The sequence below is a fragment of the Euphorbia lathyris genome, chromosome 4, assembly GCF_963576675.1.
Source record: "Euphorbia lathyris chromosome 4, ddEupLath1.1, whole genome shotgun sequence".
Classification (NCBI taxonomy): Eukaryota; Viridiplantae; Streptophyta; class Magnoliopsida; order Malpighiales; family Euphorbiaceae; genus Euphorbia; species Euphorbia lathyris.
Window position 1 is genome coordinate 14,833,210 of NC_088913.1, and position 19,793 is coordinate 14,853,002.

General features: G+C 35.0%; 3 protein-coding genes across 6 annotated transcripts; all 3 read right to left on the minus strand.

Moving 5' to 3' along the window:
• LOC136227531 (F-box protein CPR1-like) lies at positions 1-3,694 on the minus strand. 4 transcript variants are annotated; one of them, XM_066016224.1, is made up of 5 exons: positions 3,520-3,694; positions 3,059-3,346; positions 1,739-1,778; positions 325-1,584; positions 1-233 (listed from the first exon to the last, which is right to left on the minus strand). In XM_066016224.1, the coding sequence occupies exons 2-5, from the start codon at positions 3,075-3,077 to the stop codon at positions 167-169; spliced, it is 1,386 nt and encodes a 461-aa protein (XP_065872296.1). In that variant the 5' UTR covers positions 3,078-3,346; positions 3,520-3,694; the 3' UTR covers positions 1-166. The 4 variants fall into 4 exon arrangements, with proteins under 4 accessions (XP_065872296.1, XP_065872295.1, XP_065872297.1 ...); XM_066016223.1 differs by having other exon boundaries at positions 3,059-3,434; XM_066016225.1 differs by lacking the exon at positions 1,739-1,778 and having other exon boundaries at positions 3,059-3,434; positions 3,520-3,693.
• Positions 3,695-9,503: 5,809 nt separating this feature from the next.
• LOC136227512 (uncharacterized) lies at positions 9,504-13,154 on the minus strand. The gene is made up of 4 exons (XM_066016200.1): positions 12,324-13,154; positions 11,445-11,791; positions 11,141-11,378; positions 9,504-10,558 (listed from the first exon to the last, which is right to left on the minus strand). The coding sequence occupies exons 1-3, from the start codon at positions 13,152-13,154 to the stop codon at positions 11,159-11,161; spliced, it is 1,398 nt and encodes a 465-aa protein (XP_065872272.1). The 3' UTR covers positions 9,504-10,558; positions 11,141-11,158.
• A 34-nt stretch (positions 13,155-13,188) lies between these two features.
• Positions 13,189-19,055, minus strand: LOC136227511 (uncharacterized). The gene is made up of 9 exons (XM_066016199.1): positions 18,873-19,055; positions 17,387-17,926; positions 16,029-17,102; positions 15,613-15,940; positions 15,255-15,513; positions 14,907-15,123; positions 14,467-14,816; positions 13,866-14,354; positions 13,189-13,489 (listed from the first exon to the last, which is right to left on the minus strand). Exons 1-9 carry the CDS (start codon positions 18,978-18,980, stop codon positions 13,189-13,191), a joined length of 3,666 nt encoding a protein of 1,221 aa, XP_065872271.1. The 5' UTR covers positions 18,981-19,055.
• Positions 19,056-19,793: the final 738 nt, after the last annotated feature.

The window sequence follows — 19,793 nt, forward strand, 5'->3', positions numbered from 1 at the left end:
GAACAAAACTAAAATAAATAATATATAATCGAACCAAATATATATAATCGAAAATCATAAAATGAATATCAATGTCAGATTCTTCAAACATGAATATGCCTTCTGCATCTTTCACATGAATCAACAATGCCAAGCTTGGTTCATAATGCTTTTATAGGTAATACATTTACCTCTGTGGCAGCTTACAAGATCGATGATATCGGGTTCTTTGCGCAACATCGACTTTCGCGCACCTAGTCAACCGAGTAATAAAATGGTTACAAAGTGATAAAAATAAGCAACATTTCAAAACTTTCTTATCATAATCTGCACAATCAAAATTACCTAGATCGAACATTAAACACCTTCACATTTTGTCCTGATAGAGCATGTTTGAGTGAAACAAAGCTTGGAATATAAGCAATTGCTTCGACTTTTATAGCTCCCTCAAATTGGCGGACATTCAAATATCTCAACTGATTTTCTTTTGGATCCATGTATACTAAAACATCTTCAGAAGAGTTAAACATCAACAATGCCTCATCATTCATGTACATAATTGGTTGAAGTGAAACATAATGTTGTATTGGATTAGAATATCTGATATCAAAAGAGAAAACTTTAGACCACACCTTTCCAGTACCATTATCTTTCATTGTCCAAACATGAATAACACCAGACTCAAGAACCTCACATATGCAAAGTTCTCCACCTAATACTCTCACATCGTGACAAGGTTGATTCAATGTTGGCGCTGAAATTGACCCAAACCGTTCTTTCTCGATGTCAAAAGTAACTATAGATAATGGTTGTAAATCAGAAGACCAATAAAGAAAACCATTCAAATAAGCAGGAGATAATAACATGGGCACTTTCTGGTTGAAAAACTCAATGTTTTTCCATGTTTTTGTACCAAGAATATGCACTTCAGCCTTAGGAATGCCTAGATCAAACATTCTTATCACCTTATATTGGTTAGTCGCAGGACTAAAACCAAAACCATAACATATTTTTAGCCAGCTAACGTCAATCTTCTTAGGCTCTGGAATGTTAATAAACTCACCCGTAACAGGATTGCAAACAATAAGAGAACGTTTACCATATGGATTGGACAAGAAAAGCAAGCCGTTGCAGGTAAGCATACGGTATTGAAACACATGTTTCAAGAGCCCGTATCTCTCAGGGACTTCAAATTTGGCTTCAATTTTATCATGAACATTAGAGACACGTCCAGACTTAGAGAAGGTACGGTCATACATCTCAAGATTGAGCTCGAAATCATCCTTATTTGGGTGCATAAGATGAACCATTTTCGACCCGTATTTACTAATTGAAGTTCGAATCAAAGGATAAACCTCAGCTTGATCAAAATGGAGCTTTGCAAATTCAGGATCTGAAACTATATCATACCACTTTTTGCATACACATTTCAATACAAAAATTCTTTTAATTGACAATCTAAGTAGGATATTTAGCTGAATATCCTTCGGGAGATCATAAAACAAAGAACCTGAATATCGTGTCTGTATGTGGCTAACTTCCTCTGTTTGTTTTCTAACCGAAGAAATCCTTTTTCTCTTCATGATTATTTGTGAAGCTATGATACTGAGACAAACAAAGGCAAATGACATTATCAGAACACTGAATTCAAAATGCTCCAAAAAAACCCTAAACGAATTAGCTGAAACCTAATATCTCATAAGGCAAAAGCTAAATCAAAATCGAGAGAAAAAAACAGTGTAAAGAGAGAAATTCTTACCGGGAAAATCGATGGACAGGAAAAAGCGAAAGTTTGAACTCTGAAAAGAATTGAAATCAAGGAACTAATTGAAAGTAAAAAATCTGATCAAGGAGAGGCGATAGGGTTGAGATAATTTTAGTTAGAATATGATTAGGTAAGAAGTTCAGATAGGGTTGGCCTAATTATATATGTCATACAAGGGGCAGAAAATGACTCTAAGGCTCTGTTCTTTATCGCTGAAAAAAACTGAACTCAACTCAACTGAACTGAATTGAACTGAATTGAATTGAATTGAACTGAATACTGCTGAATACTGAACTGAATTTAACTGAATACTACTGAATACTGAACTTAACTGAATGCTACTGAACTTAAGTGATAAAGAACAGGGCCTAAGTCGATAGTCAGTACCAATTTAATTTGCTGGTGAATGTTCTTTCCTCAGCTTTCCGTAAAACACCTGTCCTAAACCTCATCTTTCACGTGTTACCCAAACATACCGTTTGTTTGGATGGATTGTTACCCAAACATACCTTTCATGTTTACATGTGCATTACTAAAAAAATACTAAATTAGGCCCCTGCTCAATTTTTGTTATATATGTATGGAAAAAAGCATAATTAAGCCCCTGATCTTTTATTTTTTGGTTCATTAAGTCCTTGGACAAGTCTCTAACTGAAAATTCTAATTTTAAGGTGGAACTCAGAGCGGCCAAATCAATTTCCAGATTGAATTACATACACTGAACTTTAATTCTCCGTTCCTCTTCCTCGCCTCTTTTAAGAACCTTCCCAATTCGACGTGGTTTTCTCACATTAAAAAACAAAAAACAAAAGAAAACACCAGATTTCATCTTCCTCATGTGGAACGGAGGGGGTTAAACCCTTTAGGTTTCCGTCAACTCTTCAACTTTTAGGTCTAAAAACTTATTCTAAAGGAGGGCATTAATAGAAAGGGTCTTGAAAGGGAAGAAGAAATTTGAAAAAAAAAACTTGATAATGAATAAGAAAGAGAAATATTATCTTAAAAAAAAAAAAAAAAAATTGTAATTTGATCAAGAAAGAGAAATATTATCTTAAAAAAAAAAAAAAAAAATTGTAATTTGATTTTATGATGGAGAGAGAAATATATAATCTGATAATTTCTTGGCAATCTATTATAGCAAGTTATTTATTCAAAATATAATAGTTTCCATGGATGGAAACTCATTCTTCTATATATATATATATATATAGAAGAGTTCTGCGTGAATCTCCATTCACGGAGACTATTATATTTTGAACAAGTGGTTACCAAGTTATTATCAAATTACCTTAAAAAAAATTGTGAATCGCTTACCCCGTCTTAGAAACAACATAGCCTCTCTCAAAGGGCGAACAACGTCTCTCCACGAACGGCAGACCAATGACCTAGCTTGAAGGTTGGGGAGCGTAAAGGACGGGGGAAGTTTTAATCAAGATTTCGAAGGGGGTACTGGAGAAATTGTGAGAAGACGAAGATGATGATGATGATTTAGAAAAGGATGGTGAGCGGTGAAAAATTGAAGGTGGAGCGATAAGGAATCGTGTAGTTTTGTAGGTGTAAAGATAGGTAAAGGAAGAGACTTGAATCGAAAGGTCATGTTCTCTGCGCCATTGAAAGAAGGACTTTGATTTTTAATTTAATATTCAGTGTAAAACAATCAAAGGTTTCTTCAACTGGAAAGCCAATATTCCTGTTTTCCAGATTTTTTTAAAGCTTTACTGGCATTAATTTGGAAGCTGAAAAATTACACTAAAAAACAAGATGAAAAAACTGACCTTTATGTCCTGAGATTTCTTAGCACTTTAATTGTTTCTGAACAAATCTAATAAAGAATATGAATTGAAAGAGGTAGCATAATGGGCTACATGTTAGTAATGAGATTTGTGATAGATGAAAAAACAATAAAGAAAACAGAGATGCCAAATTAAACATGATTTCTTAGTGATGTGAATGCACCAAGATTATGTCAAATTAGCTCTAGGTGCTTTGTATTTAGTGGAATTTGATGATAATGTTTATTATATTACACATTTATTATTATTGTAATTAAGAGGATCTCCAATAGATGAGTATTAGCTGATATGACATTTAGTTTGACAATTTTCATAGGATATCTATTATTGGAGTGATGGTATATACTAAAAAAGTTATCAAAATGTTGTTAATTTTTGGCAACCTTGAAGCAAGGTTGCCAAACATTTTTTAATATAAAAAAATTGATTTACATGAATACTATTTGTTCACATTTTTTTATGACTTTCTCTCTTATTTCACTATTAATTGATAATATTTATAATTATATATGTAATAATTTGTGGGTGACAACTTTTAAAATTGTTTTACTATTAAAGTATTTTTAAATAAAAGTTGTCAAGAGTGATGTGGATTACCAAATTAATAAAATATTATGTTTTAGTATGATGTGTTAATTTTTGGCACTCTTTGGAGCAACCTCTGTTGGAGATGCTCCAATATGACCTTAGAATATATGAATTTTATAGATCGTAGGACTCGTTTGGTTCGCGGAATAGAATAGCTATTCCTAAAGAATAGTTATTCCCACCTTTTGTTGAATTTTTTGGATGGAATAGCTATTCCATGGAATCCCTATTCCTTGTTTTCATGGAATAACTATTTTTCGATTTAGCCAAAGAATAGTTTATTCCTAATATTGTATTTTGTAATTTACAAAATTATCCTCCATTAAATCCTCAATCTTTCTAGCCAATTTCTCAAATCCTATAAATTTTAGCGAATTCATAATCTATATGATAAAAAAACGTGAAAAATAAAAAAAAAATTAAGGAAAACGTTAAAAAGTATAGAAATACAAAAAATATGAAACACGAAAAACATGAAAACGTTACAAACACAAGAATATGAAAAAAACGCGAAAAACATGAAAAAACGTGAACAAATGCAAAAAACACGAAAAAGCAAAAAAGTAACCACACGAAAAAACACAAAACATGAATAACGTGAAAAAGCGACAAAGTGACAAACATACAAAAACGTGAAAAATACGAAAAATACGAAAAAATGAAAAAATATGAAAAACGCGAAAAATGCTAAAACATAAAAACGTGACAATACGTGAAAAACGCGATAAACATGAAAATGCGAACAAAACACGAAAAACATGGAAAAACGTGAATAACACGAAAAGGTAACAAAATGCGAAAAATACAAAAAGGCAACAAAAAATGCGAAAAGGGGGAAAATCGAAAATCTAAAACGTGAAAACGCGAGAAAATGCAAGAAAAAAACACAATAATATGAATAACTCGAAAACGTTACAAAACGTGAAAAATACGAAAATTTGAACAAACGCGAAAAACAAGAAAACTTGAAACACACGGAAAAAATGTTATAAATGCAATTTTCACATTTTTATTTTTTTAACATTAAAAATATTTTCACATTTTCGTGTTTTTCACGTTTTTTCACATTTTCGTGTTTTTCGCATTATCAACCTTTTCCACTTTTATTTCTTTATTTCTTTTTGTGTTTTTATATTTTTTTGCGTTTTTACTATTTCCACCTTTTTTCGTGTTTTTACAATTTTTCAATTTTTATTGTTTTTCTATTTTTCGTGTTTTTTCCATCTTTCATGTTCTCATTTTTCTGATTTTTTAAAAATAATTTAACAATTGATAGTAATAAATTTGAGGGTATTGTTTTATTTTAAATGAAAAAATTATTTATTCCATTCTATCTTATTTCACCAACCAAACACGAGAATAGTTATTTCTAAGGAATTTCTATTCCATTCTTTGCTATTCTATTTATTTGGAATAACTATTGTATGTCATTCCATTCTATTCCGTGAACTAAACGGCACCGTAAATTTAATGATTGTTTATAAATAAATAAAAATTTAAAAGAAATAAAAAAAAAACTTAAGAATTTACAAATTGAGTTTCCAATCCTAAGGATTTACAAATCACGTTACAATCTTAAGAATTTATAAATTGAGCTTATATTTATTACGTTACGTTACATTAGAGATTGTAAGTTCAATGATTGTTTATAAATAAAAAAAATATAAAAAATCTAACGATTTACAAATTGAGCTTACAAGCTTAAGAACTTATAAATTAAGCTTATAATGCTAAGGATTTATAAACTGACCTTATATTTATGAACATCATGTTAAGTTACATTACGTTAGGTAACGTTAAGTTACGTTTCACTATGTCACGTTAAGTTACGTTACGTCACGTTAAGTTACGTTACGTCATATTAAGTTACGTTAAGTTACGTGACATTAGGGATTGCAAGCTCAATAATGGAGAAAACTAGTTTTTATCAGAATTTTGACCATTTTTAATTAAAAGTTTTTCTCTCTCCTATTTTCGTGGCTTCTTCCTCACCCCCATTTACGCCATTGAGAAGACCTCATCTGCATCTTAAAAATCATAATCGCAGTCTTTTGCTCCTTTAACTTTATCGACTAGATCGCCGCTTACACCACCACCGGTATCTGCCTCTTCTCCTTCTCCATCGAGTATTGTTATGCCTCCAATGAATGCTCCATCTCCGGCTATTGTTAACTCTCCTCCACCTACTCCAGGTCTCCTTTTCCATCTGTACTCCCTTCGTCTTCAATCTTTGGCTCTCCATCTGATGCTCCTGCTCTAAAAACGCCGAATTAAAAAAATTGTGTGATGGATAATATTTGTGCAATGGGTAATAATTAAATGATTTAGAGGTATAAAATTATAGATTTAGCAGTGATTGCGTCCTTTAAAAACAAGCAGCTTTGAGATAGGTCTCCTTATCAATAATGTATGTGATCTGGGCTATGAAAATTGATGACAAAGAAGAGATGATTTATATAGTTGGATTCAGACACCTCTTCCGCAATAGCTTTTGCACAAAACTAAGAAATTTGTGAGATTTGGAGAGAAATGGAAACCAGCAAAATAAAAATATGTTGAAACAAAATGGAAGAGAAATGGAGAAAACTAGTTTCGAAGAGAGACCTATGGAGAGATTCTAGGGGAGAGAGAAAAAGTAGTAGTGTTGAATTGGGCTAAGTTTTCTCCTTCGGCTTGAACTCCTCGGTTGAGGTCCAACATGGTTTTTCCCTCTGGAATCGAGGTGATGAAGTGGTCCACGAAAGACTCAACCATCTTACTGAAGTTGTAAATTGATTCTGATCGAAGCTATTCATAGGAAAAAGCTAACGATTCCTTCAAGGTTGTGGGAAAAATACGGCACAAGACTGCATATGTGGATGTCGTTGCCTCCATTATGCATCAGAATATTTTTGACATGGGTGATGGAATCTCATGTAGCTCCTTACTGGCCGAAGGTTGGGATACTGAATCCATGAGGCATAGGCTATTACTGGATTTCCTTTGATAGGGGCGTGTTTGTTTCGGCCAAATCAGAATAGGCGTCTCGAGAGCTCGATATGTGTGAAGCATTCTTTTTAAAGAGTTCCAATACGTCTTCTTTGCTGAGTGGCGTGTTTGTTTTGGACAAATTTTACTTAAAACCTTTGAACTTTACTTAAAAGCTTTAAACTTTACGAAAAATCTATAAAGAAAATCATGTTTTTAATTTGATCTATAAAATAGCGGAATGTGGTTGCTTCCTATAGTAAAAATCCTAGTTCCATTTATGATACATGTGTTATTTTAGTTTTATATTTATTTTGGTGGTTAAGGGTTTCAAGTCACTAAAATTATTGATATCGAGTATAGAAAAACATTAATTGGGAGAGGATCCACCTAAAAAGGCTATGACGAGCCTCGTCGGAAAATTCATAAATAATTCATATTTTAAAGTAAATTTAGTTGAACTAAGGTTTGTACTATATAAGCAACAAGGAGTCATTGACATATATATGAATGGAAAAAAAAAATTGATTATATAATCATTTTTCTTAAAATACCTTTGCGAATGCAAGGATATATAATAAGGTTTTATTTTTTTTTTTGGCTAAATTTATTTGTTGAAAAAGAAAAAATTGGATCGGCCAACAAACAACTCTCACTTATAGACATGGGCTAAATTATTTTATATTGTGCCCAAAAGCAAGGCCCTAACCCTAGTCCACTATTATTAAGTACGACAATAGTTACAAGTGTCTAATACTAAATAAAAGACTATGTAATTAATTTAAAACCGTAAGGATATTATCAATTAGTTAAATGTAAAAATAAAAATCATATGTTAACTATAACTCATTTATTTGATGAAAAGGATTAGGAATTTATGGTTTGAGTTAGAGAAATAAGGAATAGAGAAGTAAAGTTTTATAGAGCCAATAGCAAATGAAGCCATGGGTAGAAAGTTTTATGCCACTAATTATCTTCCCCTCCTTTTGTTCTTTTTGTTCTTTTTCGTCTTCCCTTTGTTTCCTGCTTGAGAATTGCTCGCTTGGTTTCCAAGATTTGCCTGAGAAGAAGTTCCATTGTTTTCTGCCTCTTCATCCAAGAAACTAGGCATATTTGGAAACAAGGCTGTCCACATTTCTTCTTTACTTTGATTGATCATATCCAGAAAAATCACATCTTGTGATTTTTGTACAATATCTTCAACCTTATCATTCCTGCTCAAACTCACCATCACCAGTGGATTTCCCATTTGCTTAAATGCCTTAGAAAACATATCTATATCTGCTCCCAAATCCCTATCCCCACGTCTCCCCCATACGTTAAGGGCATCAACAAATTCCGATGGCAGTTGATTCCTGATGTCATTCCTACCCACCAGATACTCATCAAGATTTCCCTTAAAACAAGCAAAGTTCATATAAAGTAAACATGCTGCAACAACTAATCTCAAAGTCAAAGCTCTGTAACAGTCCTTGGCTGCATTTGCATTTTCATGAAACCTTTTAAGCCACGCCGTTCTATTATCGTCACCTTTGAGAAGTTTCTCAACTATAAAATATAACAAGCCCTGACGTTCTCTGCTAAGCTGTTCATCAACAACAAGGTTTACTGAACTGGAAATCGAGCTGCCATTGTGTTCCATGTGGACTAGTATTTCAGAAAAAGAAGACTTCGTCGTGAACACGTGTTCTTTCGCGCAAGATACAAGAATCAGTTGACGCTCGACAAGGTAGAGAAAACATTCAGGTGAGATAGAATAAGATGCCTTTACCGAGTTAGCTATGCAAATTTCTTCTAAAACTCTATGTAACAAATTTGTTTCCTCACCACTTTCCCTAAGGAGATCAAGAATCAAACCCATCCATGACTTGTCACTTTTGAAACCATCTTTAATTTTCTCAAACAACTGATTATCTAGTTTACATGACCCCAGAACCGCAACTAATATCCTACCAAGCTTCCCATCGGATACAGTTTTCTCCAACTCCACTGCTTCACAAGTCAATTCCTTAACTAAGTTCCCTATATTACCCCTTCTCCTCCAAGAAAACATATTATCTTTCAATCCTTCTCTCCAGTCCGTAGGAAAGATGCACCTAAATAGATGTTCAGTTGGGAGTTCAACAAATTTCTTCACTGCTCTGTTGTCATGGAACCCGGGCTCCAGGTATTTGCAATTGTATAGATATGAAAAAGATGCCTACTTTGGCAGGAGAGAGATGAGGAATTCTTACCCGAAATATCATAAAGGCTTTTGAGTTTCTCCAAGATAGCCTTACCAACACAAAGTAATTCAGAGCACCAATAGCTCTGAGCAGCAGAAGCAAATTGGTGAGCATCTAAAGAAATGAACTTTCCCTTGCTTCGTACCAATCCACTATCCAACTCTTTCACCCAGGACGCATCAGGGATCATCAGATTGTAGACATTATCGAATTGCCTGCGCACAGCCAAGTAATTCAAGCAGAATTCACCCGAGATTTTACAATCATTTACATTTTGCGTTTCAACACTTCTCAAATACTCAAATATGTTCACAATCTTATTCTTCCAGAAATTCCAGAAGTGTACTAGTGTCTCAGCAGAAACCCGATTCTTCGAAATTTCACCTTCTGAAAACCTTGCTATATCATGAACCATGTGCTCTTCCCACCCATATTTAGAGTTATTCAATTTAAGATGCGCATCCAGAATCTTCCATGAGGATATTATTTCGCCATGATAGATCTTGTGTGCCCGAGAAGCATCTAAATGTTGTTTCATAGTCGACAGGCTACTCTTCTGATCATTCAACAAGATTTCAGCCTCCATATGTACAAATTCATAAAACTGTTCCGAATGAGTCTTTGCTAAAGATTTAGCTTTCTCTAAAAGATCGTCCTTCCCTGCAAACTGCTTCAAGGGCCAACCTTTGCTTCTGCATGACCAAAGAGAGCAAGCAAATACATACCAAAGAATCAGCAATGATGCCTCCTTCAAATTCCCAGCCTTCCCAACCAAATCAGCCTCAATCAAGAGTTCGCCTTTCATCTTTGCAATTTTTGCTGCCTCGAGAAAGTTGCCTGACTCTACTTCAAATGACAGAAGCTCATCGAGACAATCTAACTTTTCCAAGAAATCACGGATAGAAGCTACACAATCGAACAACCTAACGTATTTCATCATGGTCGTTCTATTGTCATTCAGCTCATGATAATGAAGTGCACACCTCTCCAGAAACTCTTGTTTAGTTCTATCAATCTCTTTGCTTCTTTTGACCATACAAGTATCTGCATTTTGTTTCCAGCACTTAATATAATTCAACCCCTTTTCAAAGAGTCTTCCTTCGCTGCAGGCTTTAAGACACTTGGAGAAATTGTTGCCATTAGCATAAACTTCTGCTGCAAGCTTGTAAGATCCTGCGAGATATAAGCATTCGCCAGCTCTTTCCATTGAAGACTCCCCCCGCATTTCAAATAAATTTTTCCTACAAAAGAAAAAATTGCAAGAAAATGAGTACAGAAATTGTTTGAACGAAGGAACTTTATTCCTCACGATTAGGGTGGTAACTTCAGCATTCCATTAGGAACCGCAGACTTCATCCCCTATAGAAGTTCCTGGATTGTGTGAACAGTGAGTATTCACTCTCTGCACCTCCTATTTAGCTATGATATCCCGAATCCTCCTTTGGACCAGCTCAGTTCGCTCATCCATCGGGAAAATGGGTTAATGACAGAAATACTCTAGCACGATTCTAAAATTCTATTTGATAAGCCAAGTACAGTCGAGAGAAAGACGTCTAGAAGTGTTCAAGATTAAAAGATTGCCGAGCAATTTAAGAGATTATCAAGGCATAACAAGAAGAATGTTCTGAATTTAGAAAGAATTCTGTACCTGGAGAAAACATTACAATTCTATTCAATTAAGCCAAGTACAGTCGAGAGAAAGACATCTAGAAGTGTTCAAGGTTAAAAGATTATCACGCAATTTAAGAGATTATGAAGACTTAAACAAGAACAATGTTCTGAAATAACTAGTAGGCCTCTACTCTTTAGAAAGAATTCTGTACCTGCTCTTTCATATTCTTTCAGCAGGAAAAAACATTCTGCAGCATACTCAGCTTTTCCAATGGATTCAAAAATTTCAGCAGCTTGCTTACGAGCAATAGAGGCCGTTTCGGGATTTGAAGCATGCATTTTGTCAGCAGCTGCTTTAAGCCCTGTAGCCTTGGCCAATTTTTCTCCATACTCATCTCCAGCTCTTTCGAAACACATGGTTGCCATCTCGTAATTGCACTCACGTAAAAGCTGCAAAGCAATAAGAATATTGACTAAAGCTGTTCAATTTTGAAGTACTAAAAGAAGTTAACATACCTTATAACCCTGCGACTTCCATTCTTTTGGCTGCTAGCAACTTGCATTGCTGTAGCAAGTGAATAATCAAGCTTCCTGACTTGCACAAGTCCCTTTTTCCTCCAGTAGTCAAACATGGGTTTAGAAAATTCCTCTGAATTCTCACAAATCCATAATCTCTGTCTAGTACGAGTAATCGCAACGTATAACTGCTTCAACTCGGAACACAAGATGTTGTGTTTTGATGGATTAAAGCTTGGGAAAGGTTGTCCGGCATCAAGCAAGCCTTGTTCGCTCATGTATTGATACAGAACACTCCATTTTTTTCCCAACGGTGATATGCCAAAAAAACCGTACAAGAGAACATCCTACGAGGAAATACGTCGAAAGATTAAAATAAAACGCAATGCCAAGATGCCATTGGCAAAGAAATGTTAGAATTTGACAGGAAATGAGAAATGCATCCTCTGAGGTCTCATATGTACGGTGATTTATAGCTCTCTGATGGCTTACTTATTGGAGGAATAAATAAGCGTCACACAGTACCAAAGAGTTAGCCATTTAACATAAAATAGAGAAATTTTGTAGATCCTTTAAACAAAATGAGCAAGAGCATAGTTGTCAAATCGTGACTCAGATCATAAGATTCGATTTAAATTCTTAATATTTATTAAAAAAAAAATAACGATGTTCAACTTAAAGATTATCAAATAATAGTCTACAAAATGTAATTTTAATTTGTCAAAAAAAGTCATATCAAGTGCTTAAAATTCAAATCTAATGCAATCCTAAAGAAGAAAGTCACCACCGACTGGACTTGAATCGTACAATTCCAAACCAGAATTGCACGATTCTAACAACAGCGAGCAAGAGCAATAAAAGAAAGGAAGGAACACCGACCTGAAACTCTAAGCCCTTGCACTCCACTATGGTCAAGATAAGAGCTTGTTTTCCAACATAGCCAGAGATTTCTTGTCTAGCAGAATCATCCCTTACTAAAATGACCTGTTGAGCTCCAAACCCAACAAACTTACTTCCTACATTCCCATTGTTTCCAAAAATAGTGATAATTGCATTTTCATCCTTGCACGATTCGAGCAAAATCGGTGTTTCCCCGAAAACGAGACTCGTTTCATCACTTAAAATGTCAACAAACTTAGGAAAGAAACGGTACAGAAGATCAATAACACTTTGAGCTAAGTTGAGAACACCGGCATGAGTCCGGAAGTTCTGGCTTAAATGAAAGATTTTTGATATGTGACCTTTCTCCTTCACTTTATCATTCTCTTCAGCTCGTGATCCCATAATGAAATGATCGTAAAATAATGATTTTATATCTTCGAATCTGAAGTCGATTCCCCGCGCAATAGTTTGTGCAGTGTCACCAGAAAACACAAAACCATCCTTCACATTATTACTGACGTGTTTGAAAAGTGCAACTTGCCTCATTGTAAGATCTTGGACTTCATCAATGTAGACAAAATCCATCATGTCTCCCTCATAGCTTTCACTCCTAAGCCGACGATGAAGATCAATGACGATATCAGCCATATCGAAATCACCCTTCTCCATCTTCATCTTTTCATAAGCTTCAAACGCATCGTACATCATTTCCCTCTCATGACTACTTAAGGTGGAAACCCGACCCTTGGCCAATATAACATAATCTTCCCTACCGAGTGTATCATCAGAAGAGTCACTTGCTTGCAGGCCCCCTTTTATTCGAGACATTATCTCCGTGAAGACTTTGGAAGAGTCGAGCTTTTTAGTCAACTTCGAATTGAAATGTGGCCAGTAAACAGAACTTTTCGAAATTAACCTCCCTCATTTCCAGAGAAGTTTGCATCAGAAGTGATTGCCTCACATCAGGAAATCTTGCAAAGTTTGAAGTACCAAATGTTCCATCAAGCATCCTCAGAAACTTATTAAAAGTTATCACAAGAGGATACGACTTTGGAGGAACACGAATAAACGAATCAGGAATATCCTCGAATCGTGCAGCTTTATCAACATCCTCCATATCTACTGAACTATTACAGGCAGAAGATTTTCCACCAGAGGCAAAGCTGTAAACATGTTTGTGATATATTAGCAAACATTTTTTTACAAGAAAAGGAAGCTAAATGACTAGAAACTTCTTAAGATTGTTTGAAGTATGATAAACAATAAGCACGGAAAATCAAGTCGAAGAAGGGGTGTCAAAATGAGTTGTTGTATCATAATGGGCTTATGTAATCTATATATTCCACATGGTAAAAATGCAACAAAAACAAAAAAATGTATCCAAAGGATGTGTCATGTGGGTTATATCTATAAGTTGTGTTTTTGACGTAACCTGATTCAGAAGGCAGAGAATATAATATCACGAAACACAATGAGGTATAAATCTGCCTGATTTTGTGACACTACATAATAAGTATATATTGAAGACAGTCCTCGTACCTTTTCAGTTGAGCAACTTGTTGTTTGACAGCAAAACACAGCTTAGGACTAACAGTAACAAAAAGTTGGCGCAGTACAGGTTCATCCTCTGCAATATTGTCTTTCTGCAAGGCATTCGTGAGAGTATTACATCCTTCGATTGCCGTGAGATAAATTTGCTCTTTCCGTAACAATTTCATTATCAATACCGTCGTCTTTCCTGTGCCAGATCTACCCATTATAAATGTGCTTCTTTGGTGCAAAATGATTTCCCTTTCTTCGTCTGTTACTTCGAAAGGTAGTTGAAGCTCTTGACCATCACCGTCAGAAAGCAGCAGGTGGCTAACAACTCCAGATGACAAGTTATAAAATTTCATTAGCAATAAGCTGTCACTCACTTTTGAATTTTCCACATAAGAATTCAAATTGCTTCCTGTTTCATTGTCCCCGAGACTCTTATACCGGACAATATCAGTAGAAACCAACCACGTTGTAGGAATTTCCAAATCCCTGCACACGTTAAACCAACATCAGTTTTATACAAGGAAAAATAAAATACGTGTTCGCTTTTATACATGTTATGAATCACAAATATTACTAGTGTGTATTCTGAAAGGCATACCCTTCTAAGAGTTTCTGATTGCAACGGCTGACAAAATCATTGGTATATCTTTCAAAAATGTCATTGAGGCGCTTGATTAGTTTTGGAATATCTTCTAATGGTAATATATCCCAAACTTTCAAAACTTGGGTGTACCTATTCTCCTTCACTATGTCAACTGAGCATATTACGTACAATCCTTCAACCCTAAACTGCCTTAAGAAACGAAAAGACTCCGAAATAGCATCTGCTTTCTTCTGCTTAGGAAACCAACCACTGGAAAGTCTAAGTATGTAGACCAGAACAATTGTCTTAGCCTCAACTGATGCCAATTTCCCAAATGATGTTTTGAAGTTTTCACTAAAAAGAACCTGAATGAAGGAACCGTAAAACTAACATAAATAAATATTACTTAAGACCGTATAAAAATAATGCGATGATATAATTACTAAATTCGATACCGCCCATCTACAGTTTCTGAAATATACACTATCTCCACTCAGCAAATCGTCAAGTTGATCAAACTCTTTCTTCACTTCTAAAATGGTTTTCGCCAATTCCTCGTCTTGATCGACATTAAAGAAGCAATTACGGTTCTTAGCATCATTGACAATATTTGTCCAAATGGATTTGCTATTAATTAAGGTTCTCTCATTCCCCAAAATCCAGAGACAGTGCCTACAAGGACCAATAAATAAGCTCATGTTGCAACAATCACAAGAAATCTATGTTGGTTATTTCTGAAAAAAATATAAATAGGAAACAGAATAAATACAAGAGATAGTAAAAGAATCAATCTGAAGTAATACCTTGCCCTTGTTAGAGCAACATTGATTATCTGATCATTAGACATGAAACCAATTGCTCCTCCTCTATTTGCTCTCACAGTTGACATTATTATAATATCTTCTTCCCCGCCCTGAAATCCATCAACTGATCTCACCTTAACCGAAAAGCCAGCATTAGTTTCAAACTGGGGGCCAAGTTTGTCTTCAATCGCAATAACTTGAGCTGCATAAGGAGATATTACTCCAATGCTAATAATATTCTCCTTTGAGCCCTTCCATGCTGCATACAAGAGAAGCCAGCATTAGTTTCAAACTAATTACTTGTTTTTCATGTTTTTTCTTTTTTTAAACACTTAAGATAGATGCAAAAAGGGTGTACCTTTGTACAGACTCCTTAGCAGTTTCGATACAATAGCAACCTCGACTGTATTTAGCCTGCTGTGCCCGACATCATCCATCTCTTCTCGTCCACCAAGCACATTTATAAACGAATAGGGACCAAACATTGGCCCTGGAAGATACTGCTTCGTATAACTTTTAGCCTTAACTCTAGCCGCATCCAAGATATTATTCGAATAGAAATTCGAATTTGGAAAGTGACTGATGGATGGATGCATTCTGTATTGCATATTTAAAAGGTGTTTCGGATGGCCCAATGAACTTAACCTTTTAAATAAACTTCTTCCAAATCCAGCTGCACAAGAAACCTGTAAAAAAAAGATGGAATTATAATATATATATATATATATATATATATATAACGTTTAGAGGAAAAAGATGAACTGGTATATATACATTGCTTTCCACTAGAGCCGGTAATTGGCACTCATCGCCAATAAGAACAGCATGCCTAATACCACAAAGTTGAAGGGGTATCACTAATTCACATTCTTTTAACTGCACTGCTTCATCAATTACCAGAAAGTCCAACGGCTCTATATCCATATAATGCAGCTTATACGAGCTAGATGCTGTGCAGAAAATCAGAGAAGCTGTTTTGAAACAGAACTTGACTATTGAAGACTTGTCCACTGAGCTTGGAAGCTCGAGTTTATGCAGGGACTTATGTAGAGTTTTTAATAAAGAAAGACATTCTCTTCTGCTCAAGCGCATATCTGCAAAACCCAACCCCAAACCTTGAGAAGAATCCTCTGGATGTGAGAAAAACCCCTCCAACGCTTCGGAGGTTACATCATCACGAAATAGAAAACTTTTGAAATAATCAAGTAGTCGAACAAGTGACACGACGTCATTGGCTATATCATGTTTTTGGATGTAACTTTCAGGTATATGAGTGCATAAACTATGCACACATTTTTTCAATTCCATTGCAGAAGACAGGAATCTTTCTCTTGCAAACTCGAGAAAAGATTTGGTGTTTTCCCTTTCATCATTGCGGTAGTCAGAAACACAATCTTCAAAGAAACATGTCGTTGAAGTAAAACAAGTTTGCCAACCAGTCGTCGGTGCAAAGCACTCTATAAGCCTTTGAACACGATAATCCAAATGTATATCTATGATTTCTGAAGTGAGTTCCTTATTCCCAAAAAAGAGAATATCTCCAACCGAATAAACTGAAGCATCGTGAGATTCTTTGACCAACTTCAGAACTCTTGTGGCTACTTGTGTAATTGCAACATGGGTGGGAGCACAAGTCAAAGTCCTGTACCGCTTTCTTAAGAGGCTATAATAAAGAAGAACACTGACGGTCTTCGTCTTCCCAGTCCCTGGTGGACCCCAAATGAGTTCCACATACTTCATTTTATGAATGCAGGCCAATACAGCCTCACGCTGGGATTCATCCAATGTTGCGAATAAACTCGTTTTTTCATCGCAAATTTGGGCCCTCTCCATATAATTTTGTGTGACCTGTTATGAAGCAAAAGCTTCCAATCAGAGACCATACCAGTCACAAAGCATATAATAAAGTCCTTCAGTTAAATGTAATACCTGGAATTGCATTTGTGCATGCAAGAAATTAGGCTAAAATTGAACTCTCATGGTCTAAGAAAAAGTTCTAATAAGTTTTTAAGTTTGTTTGTGTCCGTGTAACATAGCATAGAATAGAATGCCAATAGTAGTAGTGTTGACTCCACAAAATCCCTAATTAATCCACAACAAGTATAACTTAACTTTATTAAAAAATCCCTTACCGTGTGATCAGGAGACAGAACTTCCTTGATGATATGCAGGTTGCTTTGCATATGCAATGCATGCCATATTCTTTTGTTAGTGGTTATATTTGTCAAGAAAATAACAAACAAAGAGCTCCCCATTCCATCATTATTAACTTGTACTTTTTGAGATGCCTCAACTTGAAACTGAGAAGAACTGATAGCATCTTCATTCTCATCACTGACCATTGCAAATGCCCATGTTCTTCCGGTTCTTTGTAAATCAGAGGTAGTTTCAGGCTTAGCGTCTGCTAAAATGAAGAAATCGCCAGGCAATGTTTTGTAAGGCTCCTTTCCATTTCCATTTCCATGAGAACTTTTCCATTGATCAACCTTAACATCATATACCAAACTTCCATCGGACTTGGACTGTGAGAAGGCTGTTACTTCAGCAAATGGTGCTGTGCAAATCACTTGCATGCTTGAACATAGTTGTGCTCTTGTTTCTTCCAATAATGGATCCATATATGAAGCAAGATATTGTTCAACTGATTCAAAAGATTCTGGAATCTTATCCACCTACAATACAAAATTAAGGATCAGATATCAAATTTTACTTGTGGAATTCGCATGAATCAATAAAAACTCACATTCATAAAACATATCTATGGAAGCCAAACGGAAACTGCAACTACAGAATCAAGCAACAATAAAACAACTACAAGATACATACATAATGGGTTTTTTTTGTTCCAAAGACCATTTAAACACAATGTGAACTAATTTCTTCCAACTCTTCACTTCCATTCTCGCGCTTTCAGCTCTTCCCCAGTTGATGAAACTAACCCTCTTCTCTCTAATGCAAATAAATTCACAGGATTTACTTATGTAATAAGGCATTATGGTTTATTAATATATATTCCCATTTACTTGTCGAATTCGCATGAATCAATAAAACATATAGATGCCAAACGGAAACCGAAACGGAAACTGCAACTACAGAATCAAGCAACAACTACTACAAGATACATACATAATGGGTTTTTTTTGTTCCAAGAGATAGATAATCCAAAACCCTAATCAAATCAAGCATGCAAAAAGAAACAATAAGTGTAAACCTTCCAAAGACCATTTAAACACAATGTGAACTAATTTCTTCCAACTCTTCACTTCCATTCTCGCGCTTTCAGCTCTTCCCCAGTTGATGAAACTAGCCCTCTTCTCTCTAATGCAAATAAGTTCACAGGATTTACTTATGTAATAAGGCATTATGGTTTATTAATATATATTCCCATTTACTTGTCGAATTCGCATGAATCAATAAAACATATCGATGCCAAACGGAAACGGAAACCGAAACTGCAACTGCAACTGTAACTACAGAATCAAGCAACAACTACTACAAGATACATACATAATGGGTTTTTGGTTCCAAGAAATCAACTATATATTTCTTATTCATCGATCAAGATATATAATCCAAAACCTAATCAAGAATGCAAAAAAGAAAAGGTAAAGTGTAAACCTCGAAAAGATCTTCGTTCAAAAGGTCTTCGAGAGACCATTTGAACACAATGTCAGATAAATTTCGAACTAATTTCTTCTCGCTTGATGAACTCCTCATCACTTCCATTCTATCGGAGAATAGTAAGTCAATTTAGGAGTTTGTTTCCTTGTTTTTTCACAGAGACTAGCACACTCTAATGCAAATGCTCATTCCCATACTAGATAGCTTTACGCCCAAGCAAATTCATCTGGCTTTACTTTTATAAAAGGCATTATGGTTTATTAATATATATTCCCATTTAAAATGCAAAATTGCCTTGTGTACATTTATTCCTAAATATATTTTAAAATGGTAAATTTTTTTACCATAACAAATAAAATAAATAAATAAATCCAACATTCAAAAGTTGGTTACCAAAAATAAAAGTGAACAATTTTGGAATGCTCTGTAAATAAAATAAATTGTACCGGTTACGCACTCGTTTCAGTCGTCATTAATGTGAATAGACCCAGTTGTAACAATGTAATTCTCAGTGATTATCATTGATGTGTAAAACGGTATAAATACATAGTACAGTTCACGTTTCAGTGAAACTCTAATTTTATCTAACTGCTGTGTAGATAAATAAATACAGTAAATGCTATAACAGTAAATACTAATAAATATCTCTAATACACCCCGTAGTCGCAAGGTTTGGAGGCCGAACATTGAGACTATTTCTGAAGTCCTCGAACAAAGGTGAAGGCAGGCCTTTTGTGAAAATGTCAGCTATTTGATATCGGGACGAGACATGTAGCACACGGACTTCGCCTTTGGCGACCCGTTCCCGGACAAAGTGAATGTCCATCTCTACATGCTTGGTTCGATGGTGTTGAACTAGATTATCGGTGAGATAAATGGCGTTGACGTTATCACAATAAACAATTGTAGATTTTTGAA